Here is a 17,918-nt window from a genome sequence, read left to right on the forward strand (position 1 = left end):
AAAAGGATGATTGACTAAGGCTGGAAAGAGCATTTCCTGTGGTGGGCGTCTGACTTATGCCCCCCAACCCTTTTCATTTGCTTTCATGCAGTTCAGCTCTAAGTTCTGAGTCTCATTACACCTAGTCAAGCACTGCAGTGCCAAACAGTACCAATTAATTCAGTTGGAACAAAGCACTATAATAAATAAAACATCTTTTGTGAGGCTAACTGCGTTGTATCGCCATACTGTACGGTTTTTTTGGCAGTACCTCCTAACAGCTCATGGCTGACAGATTGAGACACTCCATACCCTTATTTTATACCTAACTAATTTAAACTTCTTTGGAGTGAGCTAAAACAAGTCAGGAGCTAGCTAGTGAACTTCTAATATTGGCTATTGGGTGTTACAACCAGTGCCCTTATCCCTCTAATTATGTCTGGCTTCTCTTTGGCAGCAACCACAAATCACATGAAGAAGTCTGAATAACACTCCCTGCCTGTATTTCCTCCATGGTATAACATTCCAAATGTTTTTGTTTTTTTTGTCTATACTTCTACTGACCACCACCCTCAAACACCCTGTCACAATTCTATTGGCTGAGAATGAACGGCCTGATCCAAAAGTATGACATCACACGACAAGCCCTCCCATAAGAAACCACACTCCCAAAAAGGTTATTCTAGGACATTGGACAGAGTGAATGAACATACATCAAGAAGCTGCGTGATCTGACCTGCCTTGCTGGGGTCTCAGATACAATCACTGTGCCAAACAATACTGTACAGAACACTTTTAACTCCTTAAACTCTGAGAAATGCAAACAATTCAGCACATGCACTATGCTAGACCCGTGCATATTCCACATTGGTCAGGTTTTTATTAAGGAGTCTGCTTTCTAAATGTTCCCTTGCATCTAGCCATTTTACTCAGGAAACCAATAACTCACTCACCACTCTTTAATATTTAATCCTTTGAATAGTAAAACTGCACCAACAGGTATGAGTACCATGACAAGGATTTCCTGCATTGGAACAATTCCTTTTACTTTTGCAGCTGGATCTTCAAACCGGTTTGTGGTTGTGCACAAGTGCATGCATGTGTGCATGTGATTGCAAATGGAAAGACAGTTCCATGATATAAAATTGTAATCATCCCTTGAGAAATTATCTCATTTGCCTGAAAAAAATTTACAACAGGCCCAACCAGCTAAGTTTTCAGTTGTATAGTTTAAATATGCACTCTGAAGGTTACCAAGTTCAACATTGTCATTTGTCAATATAATGTGATGGATGGTTTATAAATCATGATGTCCACATGCACTATGCCCATTTTACATAATTAAATTATTTTGTACTGTACAATTAAATATGGTTCAAAAGACCACAGGACAGATGTAATGGCATTACAAAAAAGCATGGGTATGATTAAGTAATACTATTTCTCAATTAACAATGCGATTAATGAATGACCTTTTATAGAGTAACAACAGATTGCAAAGCGTTTATTTTGAAGTTGATTGGCCACAAGGCTTCTGTGACTTAATATGTAGGCACATATCGCCCCCTATCTGCATATCTGGAAGACACTAATGTAAATTCCTTCTTTCAATTTCCAGTGGCTCATTCTGGAATTACACTGAAATTCAGTAGTAATCAATGACTTATTGGGTAGTATAAAACTACAGAAGGCCTGTTAGTTATACATTCACATGTGATTAGAGAGAGATTTCTACACTTACTGTCCAGGCAAACATTAGACTGTGTGAGCTAAGAATGTCTACCATATTCGTACTGAAAAACATATTGAAAAACTCGCAGAAGAATATTTCCTCAATATCAAGCTGGACACTTTTTTTGTCACCAATTGCAACCATCAATCTATCATGCTGTCACATTGCAGGATTCTGATTGTTTCACAAAAGGGAAACTTTATGAAGTGACTTGTCAAATAAATAGTTCATAAAAATATAATGTCTGGAATACAAATCAAATACATGGCCATATGGTTACTTTAGCTCCTGAATCATAGTAAGCACTCCATAATGACCAAAAAAAAGGGAAAAAAACTGGCTGTGAGGTCAGACTACTACGGTTTTAACACTTTGCTGTTTGAAGGCCATGTTTAACAAGGCTTCACAGTTGAGTCACGGAAAAAGATAAAACACTGAGGTCAGATGACAGTTTATCTCGGCCTTATCCAACTGATTGCCCCGCAGTCTGCACAGACCCCTTGCAGGCTGTGGAAAGACACAATAGTGAAATGGAAAATCACTCCATGCTTCTTTCTTTTCTTCTTATTTTTTTAAATACCAAGGAGGTGGTAAATTTACCACTGATGGGAAGTTACCAGTGGTGCCTCAGCAAGTAGCAAATCAGAAATCTCTCAAATTAAGACACAACTAGACACAATAGCGAAAGTCACTCCATGATTGTCTTTTTTAAACACCAAAGAGGTGATAAAATGCTTGGGAAGTTACCAGTGGAGTCCCAGCCATAATCTGCTCTCAGAATGAGATGGGTTCAGGTTAGTCAGGCAGAGTATTTACTAGCAAATCAGAAAAACCTTAAATTTACAATAATAAAATAATTTAGAAATCATTGCTTTAAAAATGTGATTCTGGCATATTTCAAATGTGTGTAAAAACTACTATCAATTCAATTACAGCCAAATATAGTGTAGCCACCTCCTGACAAAGGTTGTAAATTCCAATAAATTGTAGTTATTTTATTTGCACATCTGTTTATTGCCTGATAAACCAAGTTGTTATTAGTTATATACATGCAAAATATTTAATAACAATATAAATAGGCCCTTGAAATAAAGTGTGCCCATCAAAGAAACATGTTTTCTGTTTCCAAGGACCATCTGAACTTAAATGGAAGCTTGTTCATTAACAGATGCAACACAATCATTTTGTGTTAATGCATGTTTGTCTATAACAAAACACTGTAATACTCAAACATGCACTTTACGTTATGTCAAATTAACATGTACTTGTTAAGTTGTCACAGAGTTGCAGCCATTGCACTACATGTAACAGATATATCCTGGTCTGTTGCGACACCCAGGGATTCCTGCAGTAATACTGCAGCAGAGGGAAATGTAGACAATACTTTTCTAAATCAGCATAGCTGTTTTGGGATAGGGAATTATTATCATTAACACAGATGCCTTCTAGTGCTAAGGACAGCACAAGGACATGACACTGAAACCCCAAAACAAGGGGTAGGGCAAGGAGTCCGGAGGTGATAGTTCATACACTAATTCATAGAGTATCAAAAGGAAATGAGCACGGGCCACGATTAGAAACTACATATCAGACGCAGCGTTTGATAACCTGAAAAGAAACAAAAATATTTCAGGAAATAAGCATCCTTGTAAATGAACATTTAGTCTAGAGGAAAAAAAACAACAAAATTTTCCCAAGAAGCTGTTCCTTCTTTTAACGTCTGTGTTATAAAATAGATCAGTGGGGGAGGGAGAAAGCAGGTCACTGCAGTGTCCTGTGAGCTGTACCGCATATTTCTCAGTATCTGTGTGAATCTCTGTGTGAAATTAGAACTCAAACCCAAGAATCTTTCCCACAATCATTCCCACTTCTTGACAAGAACAAATGATAGGGTGTCACCCTACACAAGATACAGATGTGACCTTCTATAGGGAAATATGTGGTCCACTGTGAAAAACGAAATTGAAGAAAAAACAAGCAAATAACTACATTTTCAGAACTAGAAGGATCATAATACTATTGTTTAAAGTCAACAAATAGCACAAAGTTAAAATGTTATCTGACATGTGGCAAGTAAAAATAATTAAAAAGTTATTCCCTAATGTAACTCACAGTAATAACGTTTGAACTAGTGTAGATAATTGAAAGTGATTTTCTGTCTCCAAACCAACAAGGGAAGGATGTAACATTTGTATGATAAAATGTAAAGGAAAATTTCAACAATGAATAACAAGAGATGGGGGAAAAATACAACGTGTGCGAAACATCAGGTATTAATTCATCTTTGAAACTTTAAGGTAGGATTATATTGTCATGGGAAGCATATGCATGTAAAGGCTTAAAAGGAAGACAATGGACATGTTCACATGCCATAAAACTGTTGATTCTTTCCAAATCTGTTGCAGTAGTTTTCAAGGCACAGGTTTATACTTCCCTATTTTTGTGAAAACCGCAAGTTTCACTTCCGAGGATTCAACTGGCATGTAAAATAACCCGTTCAATTATAGCCACTGAAGCATATTTTTAACTATTCCAATCTCTTACCAAGCATTAATCGAAGACGTGGTACGATTTCAGTTCTCCTAAATTCTTCCCCTTTCTCCCTGTCAAATGATGAGTTTGATATGGATGTGGGCAGATCAGTCACAGCACCAGCTGTACACACTGCCCCTTGCCACATGCACAACTTTCACCCTCTCAGTTATGCACCAATCAGGTAAAACCAGGGCCTTGCTTCTCAAACCACTGGTGACTACTCATGCTGGGTGACAACTCGTGCCATTAAGTAATGAATGACATCAAACTTGCCTTCCATAGGGTAAGAGTGCACCAAAACCATGCCACGAAAACCCCACACCATATTAGCTGGTGGAATATTGCTTTTTTTTGGTTCAATACTTGTACTATGAACATCAGCAATACGGCGTATTGATACCTGGGGTTTTAAATTATTTGGTCCAAAAAATATGTATTTATAATAATAATAACACAAGGTAATTTTTAGTAGGTATTACATTTGATTGTTAGGCTTTCTTTCCACACAATGCTGCAGGAATATGAATTACTTCATTTGCGGGCAACGTGACAAGCCAGAAACACTGTCATACACCATTCAGCAAGGCTTGTCCTAAGCACCATGCAGTTCTCAAACACATGTGTGGAAGGATGCCAGTGCCAGACTGAAACCTGAGAGCCTGGAATCCAACAGCTGTGCGGCAGACATACATCCACTTCATAAAAACCAAGTGGTACAGCACCACTACAACTACTACTGGAGAACTCTCGTTTTACTACAAACACATTTAGGATTTGTTCTGATTGTAGTCATAAAATCACAAGAAAATTGTAGGTTCTTTCCATAGATGAGAGTGAGTCACGACACTTATTTAACACTGAGGTAAAGATCACATTGCAAATCGGAACTGATCAAATCTCACCCACTCACACCAAATGTGCTAATGTGCATGATGTCAATCATCGGAGGAGTACAAACTCTTGCACAAAATTAACCCTTTTCCCAAAATAGTCCTTTAATGTCAGAGCACTAGGTCATTTTTCCATTGAACTCACCCTTCTCAAAAAATCCCAATTTCGAAATCGAGAACTCAATTGAAAAATGCCACTTAAGAATGCATATAAAATCATTTTTTAAGATAAAATTCTTTCCAAATAGGAGTCACTGGTACACTCGTGGACAAACAGGCAGAAGGAAAAAATAAAGGAAAGTCTATCAGTAGTATTTGAATGTTCCAATCGCTCATCTTCACCCCATATCGATACATTTTAGACTTGCAGAGACTTTTAAAAAGGGCAATGCTCCTGTCCAGAGTAAAGACTCCAGTCCAGCTGTTCAGGCTGATGCCAACATCGCCAACATTACGGCCTTTTTAGATCTGGACCTAATTGGGCATTTGGGATGACTGGAACAATGTCAAAGGAGCCATCAACAATAAGCATGATAGCCCTTCTTATGGAAGTGGCGTCATATTTCCCCTGCCAAATTCCAGATGTTGGCAGTTTTTGCCACGGAGCACTATGAAGCAGGAACGTAACATTTGAAAGGATGTCCGGCACACAACACAGCCTACCGACTGTGGAAGCCCTATACCTTAATAAACGCTACACTCCAGCTTTATCATATTCGTGATAACTGAAAGTGACTGCCTAAATATATGTAGTTATTTGACACTAAATTCCACCTATATAAATTCAATAGAACAGTGCTCAGTTTGGATTGGCATAAACAAATGCATCATTTGGAAGACGAGTAGCTCTTAACTGTACAGTAAATGCTCGGCTGGGCTGATACGCATCATAAAAATATTGTAGTTATGCCTAAATATTTGCTGGTGTGAATATTTAGGTGCGATTTCACCTCTGTATAAAAACTTCAAACCTCATTGGCAAAAACTGCCATCTAAAATTTACTGACGGTTTTATGAACATTCAAGCTGCAACCAAAATAAACAAAACAGCCTAACCAAAACAAAGTTTTCCATGGAAGTTACAGACTTCAGGAACTAAGCTACATGTGTTATCCAACAAAGTTGGAATCTGAGAGCGTAACTCCTCTCCATTTTGCAGCTGTCAGTTCAAGTATGTTGGTGACATCTTGTGGTGCAATTACGAAAGAACACCTGGTTAAATGTAAATGAGGACAGACATTCTACTGAAGTATGCCAACAAAAGGTTTGACAAGTGTTTAAAGACAGTTTATATGTGCAAAAAAAAAACCCCAGACAAAGACCACTACAATCCAAGGTAGTTTATTGAAATACATCCAATATTGCATGTTCATTATCAAGCTAAATAATTGTTCATAACAAAATTCACCCCAAGCCACAGTGTTCAGTAAACCTGTAAGCACTGTGAAACGCTCCTGAGCATTTCTCAAGACTTAACCCTCATCACTTAAAAGACATGAAAATAGAAAAAAAAAAAATAACAATACAGAATTGTATTTTCACATCGACTTGTTTTTCCATTTACTTTTAAAACAAAGGACACATGGAATGAAAAAAAAAAAAAAAAATCAATGAAACACCTGTGACGTTTTAAAACCCAGGTATGCAGAACCAGGCTGGCTGGCTGGGCGTGCGGCTAGTTATTCAGTCGCAGAACGTGAAAATCCAGGCAGGACTACAAAAAGGGTAACGTCTGAGTTGACGAAGCTTCCGTAAGCGGTATGTACGCTGGCGAAGGGAACACTATGACACTCAAACGGGTGTGGCGGAGGACGTCTCGTCGTTAGTAACGACGGCCGAAGGCGCCCCCCTGCATTCCGCCGCCTTGCATCATTTGGTTCTGCCGATTGAGGGCCCCCGAGAGGCCCTGCGAGGTCCCCCCCTGCACGTAGCCCCCGCGCCTGTGGGACAGGAGACCGGCGAGTTCACAACACAGCTCACGCACGCAACCCGCAGATGGCAGCCTAACTGCACACAGCGGACTGGAGTTAAAACCTTACATGTTACACACCCATGTGTATTTCTTTATCCAACATTACTAATCGATATTATCCACGTTTCATACTAACATCGTATTTAAGATGCGAGGAGGCCGGGACTGGAGAGGTATTTTTCTACCAACTCTTGGAGTGTAACTGTATAAAATTCTTAAATATTTAGTAAATATATTTCTTGACGGTGAATCTTTACCCTGCCATTCCTCCTCTTGGTATGTGACCCTGTCCTGGGATGCCTCGGTCTCCACCTGAAATGAAATATTTTTAGCTTGCATAATGATGAGTAAAGATCCACCAAGCTAAGATTAGCAGTGCTACGGCATGTACCAAGTCAAACAATGACATCATGCCTACGTTGGGGGACCCTGGAACAGTATTTGGAACAGTGAATTGTTCCATGTACATTAATGATCAATACAGTGCAATGAAGTTTTACTTTCTGGAATGAGTACACAATGCACTGGTGGGAGAACCTATCCACATCTTAAACCACTGATCAAATTATTCATCCAAAACCATACTAAATTGGGGAAAGAAGTTTGCAGAAAAACGAAAAATCGCACCTTGCCAGGGTCTGTCACCATCCATTTTCCGCCCATCCCAATCACGTCCATCCCTGCAAAAAATAAAGAGGCGATAAACTGTTATTGCAAGTTCCTTTTCTCCAACTGCCCAGAAAATGTGGGTCGTGATTTATACAATACACATTTTACAGCAACCACTCAAAAGCAAGACTAGGTTAAGCTGGTAAAATGCAAATATCTCACTAGACAAAACACCTGAAATTAATAAAAATCACTTGCTGAAGCATTCCACCTCACCGCTCATCTAGGGTTTCGTTTGGTCGGAGCGTTGAGCTTCCGTAACACAGTAAGTTGAACATATTTCCGTTTACGATAACAACCAGAATTTTGAGGGGAGACTAAGGTTAGTTGTATTTCATGAGAAACAAGTCTACAAAGTACAGGAACTGATTCAGTGATCATACCCAAGCTTAGGAAAATCTTTTATTATTATTTTTTTAAATTTATGTCAGTCATCTGGACAGCAGGTGCCGATTTAGACCAGCTACTCTGATAACATATGGTGCTCAAGGGTGCCAAACTGCAACTAGAATTTATGGCCGCTATAAATTACAGATTTGTTTAAAAAATACTACCGGAAATGTAGGGTTTTAAATGACAGAGATTTGACCTGGACTGATTGAGGCCGCGTTTGTCATAACCCCCCCAGGAGTCACGAGAGTCCCGTCCATGTCTGTCTCCACGGTCTGAGAAATGCTGTGGAGGGAGAGAACAAGATTTTGAAAAAAGATGTTGCACACAAAACCCTTATGCTTAATGGGTACACTACATCAGAATGATAAGAGTCCTTTTTACCTGGCTATCTCTGTCTCCAACAATTCCCCGTGGCCCATCCCTCCTGTAAGAATCAAACACAGTTCAGCAACACTATTCAGTTCACATTAGAACACATTAGCAAACTTGCTTATGAATCAGTTCAAGAGATGTTCAGAGACATGACTGAATAAAATGAGCTGGATTCTAGCTTAACAGTCATGTCAAGCAACCAATACAGGCTGTCAAGAGTTAACTTTTCAGGCAAAACTTCAATTCCCACAATGCAATTAACAGTGTAAGTTCAGGGTTTTAATTTCTTATTTCAGACCTTTTACAGGTCAGACCAAACCCGTGTGAACACCGACCAAGTAGGCCATGGGACTAATCTCAGCACGCAGGACTATTTTGTTTTAGAATGCTTTCAAAAAGGACTTGTAGTTACTCCAAGTTAGTTGAAGGAACTCCAGGTAACATTTAATATTGTTCCAGACTTAAAGAAGACTTCAGGTAATGAGGATGACACAGTGAACAAAAGCATTTGCTATCATAACTGTGTTCATTGGCTCTTTAGTTCTACAGCTTACACTGACTGGTTTGCAACATGACAGAAACAATTACTGAACATAAATCCCACAAATGACACTAGGCTGGATGCTTTTACAGGAAAGACACACACCCAACAGGTGCAAATAGGGTACATTAATAACTTTGAGGATTCTTCTGTCCCATGTGGCTTTTAACTTACTATTAAAGCAATGCACGCATTATCCAGTAATATATGCACTGCGTTCAGTGAGAAGCGCCTCAGTCTGAACATACCGGTCTGGAAGCATGTCGTCCTGATAGCGCCCCCGGTCCCTGTGGTCAAAGTCTTGGTAGCGTTCTTGGCGGCCAAAGTCCGAGCGCCCGTAGCGGTCGTCCATGGCCATCCGCTTGTCGTGCCAGTCGTCCTTCCTAAAGGACACGTAAGAAAATGGCGAAGCGTGAAAGGCCGAACGGCGGACGGCACGCAGGAAGCAAACTCAAAGGTAAAGACGGCGCGAGGTCGCGGCGGGTCGGGGGGGGGGGCGAGGGGGCGCTCACCGGCCGTCCATGTCGTAGGGCCTCTTGAGGGGCCGGCGGTCCTGCTCGAAGCGCAGCTGCTCCTGCTGCCTCCGCAGCTCCTCACGCTCGCGGTGGATGCGCTCCTGCTCTCGCCGCCGCTCGTACTCCACCCGCACGCGCTCGCGCTCCAGGAACTCGCGCTCCATGCGGTCGGCGTCCAGCCGCTGCTTCTCCACCTCCAGCCAGTTGCGCTTGCGCAGCAGCCTCTCCCGCTCCTCCTTCTCCCGGAACAGGCGGATGCGCTCGCGCTCCGCGCGGCTGTCCCGGTCACGGTCCCGCTCGCTGGCGTGCCAAAAAAAAAAACAGGACCAAGAGCGACCGCTACAGTTAAACCGTCACACGTAGAATGAAGGCGTAGAGCTGCCCTGGAAGACCAGCTTAAAACACCCGTTCAGTGGCTCCAACTATGTAATTAGGACGCTGGTCTGTTCCAGCAACTTCCACAGGACTGCTGATGTCATACTGCTCCACTCACTTCAGTGACTGGGCCCACGTGTAAAGGCCAGACAATGGTTCGAAGTAGTTTGCTTTAGCACAGAGTACACTATGACAGGACCATGGAAAGGACCCTGCCACAAATCCAAAGCCATGCTAATGTCCAGAAATACAGTTTTTAAGACACTAGACTCAGCTATTCCTATAGTGAAATCAGCTTCAAGAGCTTAAAGATAATAGACTGACTGAAGAAGCCTATGCTAATCTAAATAGTGCTCACATGAAGCACAATTTAGACTGATTTAGACTTGCCAGCAGCACCGTCTGTACATGAAGCATGCGGTCCATGACCCACTGTAGTAAACCTCCCTGTCTATAAACACTGTAAACAGTAAGCACCACTCCACCACTCTGAATCTTAGTCACGTGATACTGTATTGTGTAAATACATCTGTGTGTCCAAAAGTAAGGCATTAGGAGGAGAGGGTGTATTATGTGAGAGGGGAGGGGCTCATTCTCACCCAGAGTGCCTCCGCCTCTCCACCTCCCGGATCTCGCGCTCGCGCTGCCTCTGACGCTCGCGCTCCCGCTGCTCCTTGATCTGGTCAAAGGAGAGGATGTCCTTCTTCTCCTTGCTTGGAGATTTGCGATCCCGGCTCTTTGAGCTCTGGAGTACAAGCGCACCACAGCAGTAGCTTAATGAACATAAATCTAAGGACCAAATAACAAAGCACACAGTTGAGGAAAATAATCAATAAAACTTACTCGCTCTTTGCTTTTGGTTTTCACACTGATGACAGGCTCTCCCTTGGATTTATCCATCACAACTGTCCTTTCTGCCCCACGCCCTAAAAGGAAAATAATCTGTGAACTACAACTATACGAGTTAAGGCCATAAGCCTTTGAAAAGTAGGTTTTTTTGAAGTGTTTTTTCAAAATTCTACATCAGTGTTCTAGAACTCAATTACTTTCAATTACCAGTAGTGATTGTTACATCATTAGAATGTTGACTTAAGAACATTCTAATCAAAAATTTGTGATCTTACACCTCAAAGGGTTAATAAGGCATTCTCTGCTCTCATTTTATTAATCTGTAAAAAGGAACAGTCCCAAGAGCACAAACAGGCCCCAAGTGCACCAGTTCTCTCACTTACCTTTGCCATCTTTTCCTGCTTCACCGCCTTCTGATTTTTCATCCTTGATTGCATCTGACCTGAAAGAATTAACAGGAATTCAATATGAAAAATAGCCCCAGTTAGCTACATCCACTGAGACGGCACCAGCAGAACGACATCACTTCAAGCACGCGACTCACTTTTCAGACTTGGACTCAGAAGAGTGCCGCCTGTCGGTTCCAGACTTCTTAGCATCGTTTTTTTCCGCAGGCTTCTTTCCTGCTGGTTCGTTCTTAGCCTAGAATCGAAAACAAGACCTTCGACTAAAAACAGAACACCGTTGCAATTTAGAATATGAAAGTATAACTAGGCATTGTGATTATATGGTAGCAATCTTTTAGGCTAGTGCTTATTAAAGCAACCAAAACAATATATTAGGTCTTGAACATAAAGTACCATTCACTGGCCTAGCAGATTTTCCACAGGTTTTCCACCAAAAAAACTGCACCTCGTGCAAATGAAGTTGTAAAGTTATTCACTCAGTACGAGCACATGTAGTGTAACATAACATTGTACGTATCAAACAGCCCACAGAAGCCCCCCCCACCCCCACCCCCACCCAGTAACCAGCCACACCGCCTCACCCTCTCCACGGAGATCATGCGCCCGTGCAGTTCCGTCCTGTGCAGGTGGCTGATGCACTTGGTGGCCTCGTCTGTAGTGCTCATCGTCACAAAGCCATAGCAGCGTGCGCCTGGGCTCCGGGCGTTCGTCACCACCTTAGCGCCCACCACCTGAAAGAACATGACACAATACCACAACTGTGACCACTTCCAAGTTCATAGTCTATGGCCCGTTTTGCAATTAATATACTGGTAATTCTCTATCACAAGCCAATTTTTAAGCCTAAGAATATTTGCCAATAAAACAAGTCTGTGTTTTTAATCCTGACAGAAAACATTTAGGTCAGTAACATTGACTTACGACTTGGAATTTGAGAATAAAATCCAGTCAGAGGCAGATATTGGAATTTTGTCTAATATGGAGTACATTCCAAGCACACTCACAGATCAGTCAAAGGTGAAAGTTTCATCAGCTTTCCCACACCATTACAGCCACCTGCACTTTCCTGTGAAATTGCTCCACCTACTGCTTATCAGGGGAGACTTGGCTCCTACTGGAGCCAGCTTCTGTACTGCCCTTAAGGTTTCCTTGCAGATCTAAACCAGCGACTTTCCGGTGTGAAAGGAAATCAAGGAAGTGAAACCTTCCTTCCCGATCCGTCCCGATATTGATCAAACCGCGAGCCTCCTCCGACCGCACACTCACCTTGCCATATTTGCTGAACAGATTCTTCAGATCAGTCGCTCTGGTGGTGGAAGAGAGTCCACTAACCCAAAGATTTCTTCCACTACTGGCTGCTGCACTACCAGCTGGGGCTTTTCAACACACAGTAAAATGACAATGAGTCTGGCGGGTCAGATACACTTCAAACAGATACCCTTCTCAAACTGTTACAGAGCCAGTGTGTTCAACACATTCATGTGAATGTAGCTGTTTCGCCATCACGTCAGAAAAGGCCAAGTACCGTAATTAAGAGTACAAACGTATCTCTAACAAGACCTGCAAGTTTATCCTGAAACTGGCTGGGCTGCACACCTACTGTACTAACTTCAAAACAATTAAAGTTATTTAACAAATCACAAGCATTACCACCACTGCCAAACTATTTTGCTTTACTTCTGAGACTGATAAAGCAGGTATGCAATACGTTACCAGAGCCGGCTGCTGACATATACTCTATGCAGTGATTTAGGGTCACACAATTCAAGCTGAAAGTTTTTTTTTGTAAGAACATTTCATTGTACAGTATTTTTCATCATGTGTCAGCGGCGATTGGTACAACCGTACTTCATCGGTTCCCACTCCACCCCAGTCCAGTCCCATTCTATACATTTGGTAGATGGCACATAAGGTGGTGCAAAAGCAAAAACTAACCTTTTTCATCTTTTGATTCAGGCTTAACACCTTTTTCCTCATCAGAACTAAGGACAGAGAAAACACACTGTCAGCATATAGGAGGGTCTTTAGCAGACGTGCCTACCAAAATACCTACCTGTGAACTATGAAAGCACCCTGGTTACGCCATGTTTCAATAATTAGACACAAACAGAAAGGGATGAGCAAAATATTTCAATGTGTCTAGCTTCCTTCACCAATCGCCTTACGACAATTTAACTACTTTACATTACATAATGGAAGGAAGAGGGGGATGGTTTGTGAGAAAATGACCAAAAAAACAAAACAAAACAAAAAAAAAAAACTTGCACAAAATGCGCGGACCATTTTACCTTCAAAGTGCACCAAACTTGTTAACAAAGGAGCCAATGTAACAAAGACAGCCATTGTTCTAGTAGACAGAAAACAACAAACCTCTTTTTCTGATCATCGCCCTCAACAGTAGAGGACTCTTTCGCTGCCGACGGTTCAGCAGCGTTCTCTTCCGTCTTCTGGGCTTCTTCCTCGGCCTCGGCTTTTGAGTCCATTTCACACTCAACAGCACATTCGGTTTCGTTTGAACCCTGTTCATTTACACTAGCAACCGGAGCGCACGCGCTTTCTGTGTCCATAGCGTCATCTTGGACACTTTGTTTTTCCTCCTCTTTAGATTCGCTCTCATTTTGTTTTTCTTCAGTCTGTTCAATGTCGCTAGCCGACACTTCGCCCTCCAAATTGAGGGCATCGTCCGCTTTGACGGAGTCAAATACGTTTTCTTCCTCGGCGACATTCACAGAGCTCTCGATGGCAGTTGGCTCTTCTTCAGATGACGGATCCAGGTGCTCTTCGTTAAGCGGCTCAGATATACAAGACCCGGCTACTTTCTCATTTTCTACGGATTTAACAGGAATAGAATGGCACAGAGTTTAATTCTGAAACACAGCAATCATCAACGAGGAACTGGCAAGGATGGAACAGGACGTGACCCTTCTCATTCCCCTTTATACATGAATATCAACTATAAACACTTCAGAGACTGGAAAAACCAAAGATACAGACCAAGCAACTACCTCTCTTTAAAATCTCCTTAGACAAAAGTTGACATTTCCTACTTTGTTTCTCATTTCACCTGGTCCAAGCCAGAAAAGAGAATTCTGATCTGAAGAAAGCCACAAGGCCACAGGATAGAGTTCCAGACAAGTCCATCTTCAAGCACATTCAGAGTTCAGAGTCCATGATGCAAGTGGGTGGGTTTGTCTTTTAACAGGAAATTCAGAATTCCGTTGGTGTCGTATACAGGTAGACAGTCCACTGGTGTACATTACATTACAGTCCTAAATTGTTGTTTGATGCCTTTTTTCCTTAAAAGGTTTCACATGCTGGGAGTCCGAACTCTTCTCTTCTCAGCTTCTCAAGTCTTCTTTTGTGGCAACCTAAAAACACTGCACAGCATCTGCAACACCTAAGTGAGGGCCTCAATTAAAGATACTGCGCCGTTTAAAATTACTGGCCATGTGCGTAACGTCACAAGTGCTGGGCTTAAATGCATAATGATGAATCTACATGCATCATACAAAAAGATTAAAAAGATTACCCAGTCAAATCAGTCAATTTCAGTTTAATGACAACAGCATTACGGCCAATGGACCTTGCCACACAGAGCCAGTAATTGCCTTTGGATTTCCAGTCTCTTCTTGAGGACTACCACTGAGAGCAAGATCACCGAAATGAAGCAACTGCATAGCAAAACCAAGTGGGAGGGTGTACATATGTAACTTAAACAGTACCTTCTTCGTTTATGGCTTCTGGCTCCTCGTCTAGCTCCTAGGAGAGAGAGAGAGAAAAAATAATACACTTTATCAGATGACAGGTTTTCTATCAGATGACACATCGAGATTATTCGAAAGAATAAAATACATAAAACGCCTGATGACACACCTCTTTAGATGACAGGCAGTTTAGATCCTCATCTTTTGAGTTTGTGTCAGCAACTTCAGCCTCCATTATTTCCTGAAAAGAAATTGTAAGTTCAACAGCAAAACAGGAAACACAAATAGGAAAATAAACTTCTTAACATGTTGCATGTATGTAGTGTATTCCCAAACCACCCACATCGTCTGGCTTCAGCTCCGCCAGCACATCCAGAGAGTCGGATTCATTGGCGTTTTCATTGTCAGAGGTGGGCTCCTCGAGCGCGGCTTCTGGATTTCCATCGTTAGAAAGTGAGTCCAGGATTTCATCGGCATTGTACTCTTCACAGTCAGCGGGAATGCCATTATCGATGTCAGCTTCATCTAACACACTCATGTCCATGATGTCCATTTCCTGCAGGTTGTCCAGGTTCATCTCAGGATCATCCTGAAAGAAAAGGTAATGTTTCTCATTTGTCTTTCTGGATTTCCCAAAAAAATAAATAAATGTAAATACTGAAAACAACCCTCCAAAAATCACTCTTAAGGAAAGAAAACACTACAAGATAATCTTATGATTTTTTCTTCTATTTCTACATTTTTTGGACGTAAAAAGAGCAGCTGTCTTGCCATGACAACTACAAGTATTTGCTGAAAATTTCATATCAAGCATGCAAGCATAAGGACACAGTGTTGAGTTTCCTCCAAAATCTACCAGGCTACAGTAGATTATAGTAGTAGAACTACACTTTACATGCCAGCTGAATTCTGTGTATAATTGTGGTTATAAATCTAACAAAATTCTAAATATGCATATGATACAGTTCTTTATATCCGAGCTACATTTTCAGTGACATTAATAAAGTGTTTCTGCTACAGCCACATGCACCATTAATATGATTTTGTCTCTGATTTGTAGCGACCAATCATAACCAAGAGAGCATAAATAAATGACAAGAGTCCCCTATTGATTTTCTCTGATTTGTACCTTTTATGATTACTTCCACAGGGAATTCCTGTTGTTTGGGCTCACTTGTTTTTGGAGAGGATGCACCCAGTTATACATCAATTAGTTACTGTGGTCTAATAAACTCACCTGCCCATCACCAGAATCCTCTTCAACTGTGCAGTCTTCAGGTCCATCACTTTCCTGTCTTTTCCCTGAAAGATAATGAAAACACTATGAAAGAGCCACACAGAGCAACGGGCCATAATTTAACTTCAGCACAACTAACTAAACACCCACTGTAGATGTGCAACAATCGAAAACTGTTAACAGAGGCATAGGGAAATTCACTAATTATTGTGGCAAATGGGTGTTGTATGACCTTGTGTTTTCGATCGTACCTTTGCTGGCTCGTTTGGGTGCCTTCTTCGGAGTTGCGTCTAATATGACAACCACCTCATCTGAATTTCCCCCTTCTTCTTCAATTGCCTGCCATAAACCATAAACATTTATCCGTTACTAACATTTGTTATTATATTGAAATGCAAGAATGCCTTCAGAAATATTGTGCCAAACACACGGGGCAGTATTCTGCGTTACGTAAGAAATGATCAGTTATCGTATGTGTAAGTTAGAATCACGCAATGCCTGTATCTACCTGTAACGACCTAGGCAACTAATGTGTATCTCTCAAAGAGGACTTTACAAGAGAGCCCAGCTGATCAATCCACTGCATCTCCAAAGTCTCCCCGTTTGCTTTATATTTAGATTGCCTAACAAAGCTAAATTCAAATCAACGCATACTAAAAGTGGAGGACGGCGATCGGATGTTACTAAAATGTGCTAGTATTACCTAGCAACTAGCTGTAGCTTAAGTCTCATTTTCAGCTTCAATAAAAAGTCGTCCTTCAAAATCTGTGCTAGTTTGCAGGTATACATAGCCAATATAAACAATTTCGCCAAATTATGAGAAATTAAAGTAGGAACGTATTTATATTACTCAGTTCTAGTCTGTACGTTTGCTATAGCGAGTGTAAGTTAGTCACTTCGCTGTGGGTAATGCGAATCGATCTTACTGCAATGTTTTTAGCACCGGGTAAACGTGACTGATTAGCAACTAGACAGAAAATGGAACACTGGTTATCGTTATGGAACACGCAGTTATTCATATCATGCACGAACTGGATTGCCACTGTAGTCCAAATGCAAATTTAAGAATTGTTTGCAACTCGTTTTAGCAAGCTAAACAGAATAAACGATTACCCCACCCCCACCTCCATGTGGCTTAGGGCGCCAGCTTCGCCATATTATGCAATGGCATCTATAAATGCAATGGTGAGTTATTGTAAATCTCGAAAGTACAACCTTGATGCCACACATAAATAAAATAATTTCATTATAGCTAGCTAGCATCGCCGCAACGCAAGTTAACGCTCCGGAGTTTGCTATCCTTACCTTTTTCAGCCTCTCCGAGAGCATACTCTTATTGCCACTGGTGTCTAGGTTTCGTCTTTTTAATTCAGCTTTCAAGTCGATCACTCTCATCTCTGATAGCTTACGAACTCCGGCTCCATCCTGCACCTCAGTCGGTACCGGTTCTCCTGCCGATGAGCTCTCAGCCATGGCTACAAAAACAACTGATTGTGGACTTGTGTAAACACCACAGTTTCACTCTTAGGAAAATAAAGGCCCAGGACAAAATGGCGTTCTTAGAGACTGAGAGGGCCAGGCAAGAATCAACGAGCGTGCACGAGTTGCATTTGGAAACTAGATACTGAGCTTGCGCAGACCACAAAACAGACCGCTGATCTGAGGCCAGTACAAAAACTTCTGCGACGTAACCTTCGTCCGTGGATGCTAGAATCGAAGAACTGGTGTGGGTACATGTTGGTTAGCGT

The 17,918-nt window shown here is 41.5% G+C and overlaps 1 protein-coding gene and 1 non-coding gene across 3 annotated transcripts; both read right to left on the minus strand.

Moving 5' to 3' along the window:
* Nucleotides 1-6,461: 6,461 nt before the first annotated feature.
* Nucleotides 6,462-17,800, minus strand: safb (scaffold attachment factor B). 2 transcript variants are annotated; one of them, XM_035414644.1, is made up of 21 exons: nucleotides 17,476-17,799; nucleotides 16,422-16,509; nucleotides 16,171-16,235; nucleotides 15,277-15,522; nucleotides 15,103-15,174; nucleotides 14,952-14,988; nucleotides 13,600-14,056; nucleotides 13,165-13,211; nucleotides 12,496-12,605; nucleotides 11,811-11,960; nucleotides 11,367-11,464; nucleotides 11,206-11,264; nucleotides 10,817-10,899; nucleotides 10,573-10,718; nucleotides 9,596-9,898; nucleotides 9,332-9,466; nucleotides 8,552-8,594; nucleotides 8,367-8,452; nucleotides 7,736-7,788; nucleotides 7,366-7,420; nucleotides 6,462-7,076 (listed from the first exon to the last, which is right to left on the minus strand). In XM_035414644.1, the coding sequence occupies exons 1-21, from the start codon at nucleotides 17,641-17,643 to the stop codon at nucleotides 6,959-6,961; spliced, it is 2,619 nt and encodes an 872-aa protein (XP_035270535.1). In that variant the 5' UTR covers nucleotides 17,644-17,799; the 3' UTR covers nucleotides 6,462-6,958. The 2 variants fall into 2 exon arrangements, with proteins under 2 accessions (XP_035270535.1, XP_035270536.1); XM_035414645.1 differs by lacking the exon at nucleotides 10,817-10,899 and having other exon boundaries at nucleotides 10,573-10,762; nucleotides 17,476-17,800.
* LOC118226648 lies at nucleotides 10,077-10,208 on the minus strand. The gene has a single exon (XR_004765078.1). It is a non-coding gene; the product is annotated as a small nucleolar RNA SNORA42/SNORA80 family (small nucleolar RNA).
* Nucleotides 17,801-17,918: the final 118 nt, after the last annotated feature.

This window comes from Anguilla anguilla, chromosome 4 (genome assembly GCF_013347855.1).
Source record: "Anguilla anguilla isolate fAngAng1 chromosome 4, fAngAng1.pri, whole genome shotgun sequence".
NCBI lineage: Eukaryota > Metazoa > Chordata > Actinopteri > Anguilliformes > Anguillidae > Anguilla > Anguilla anguilla.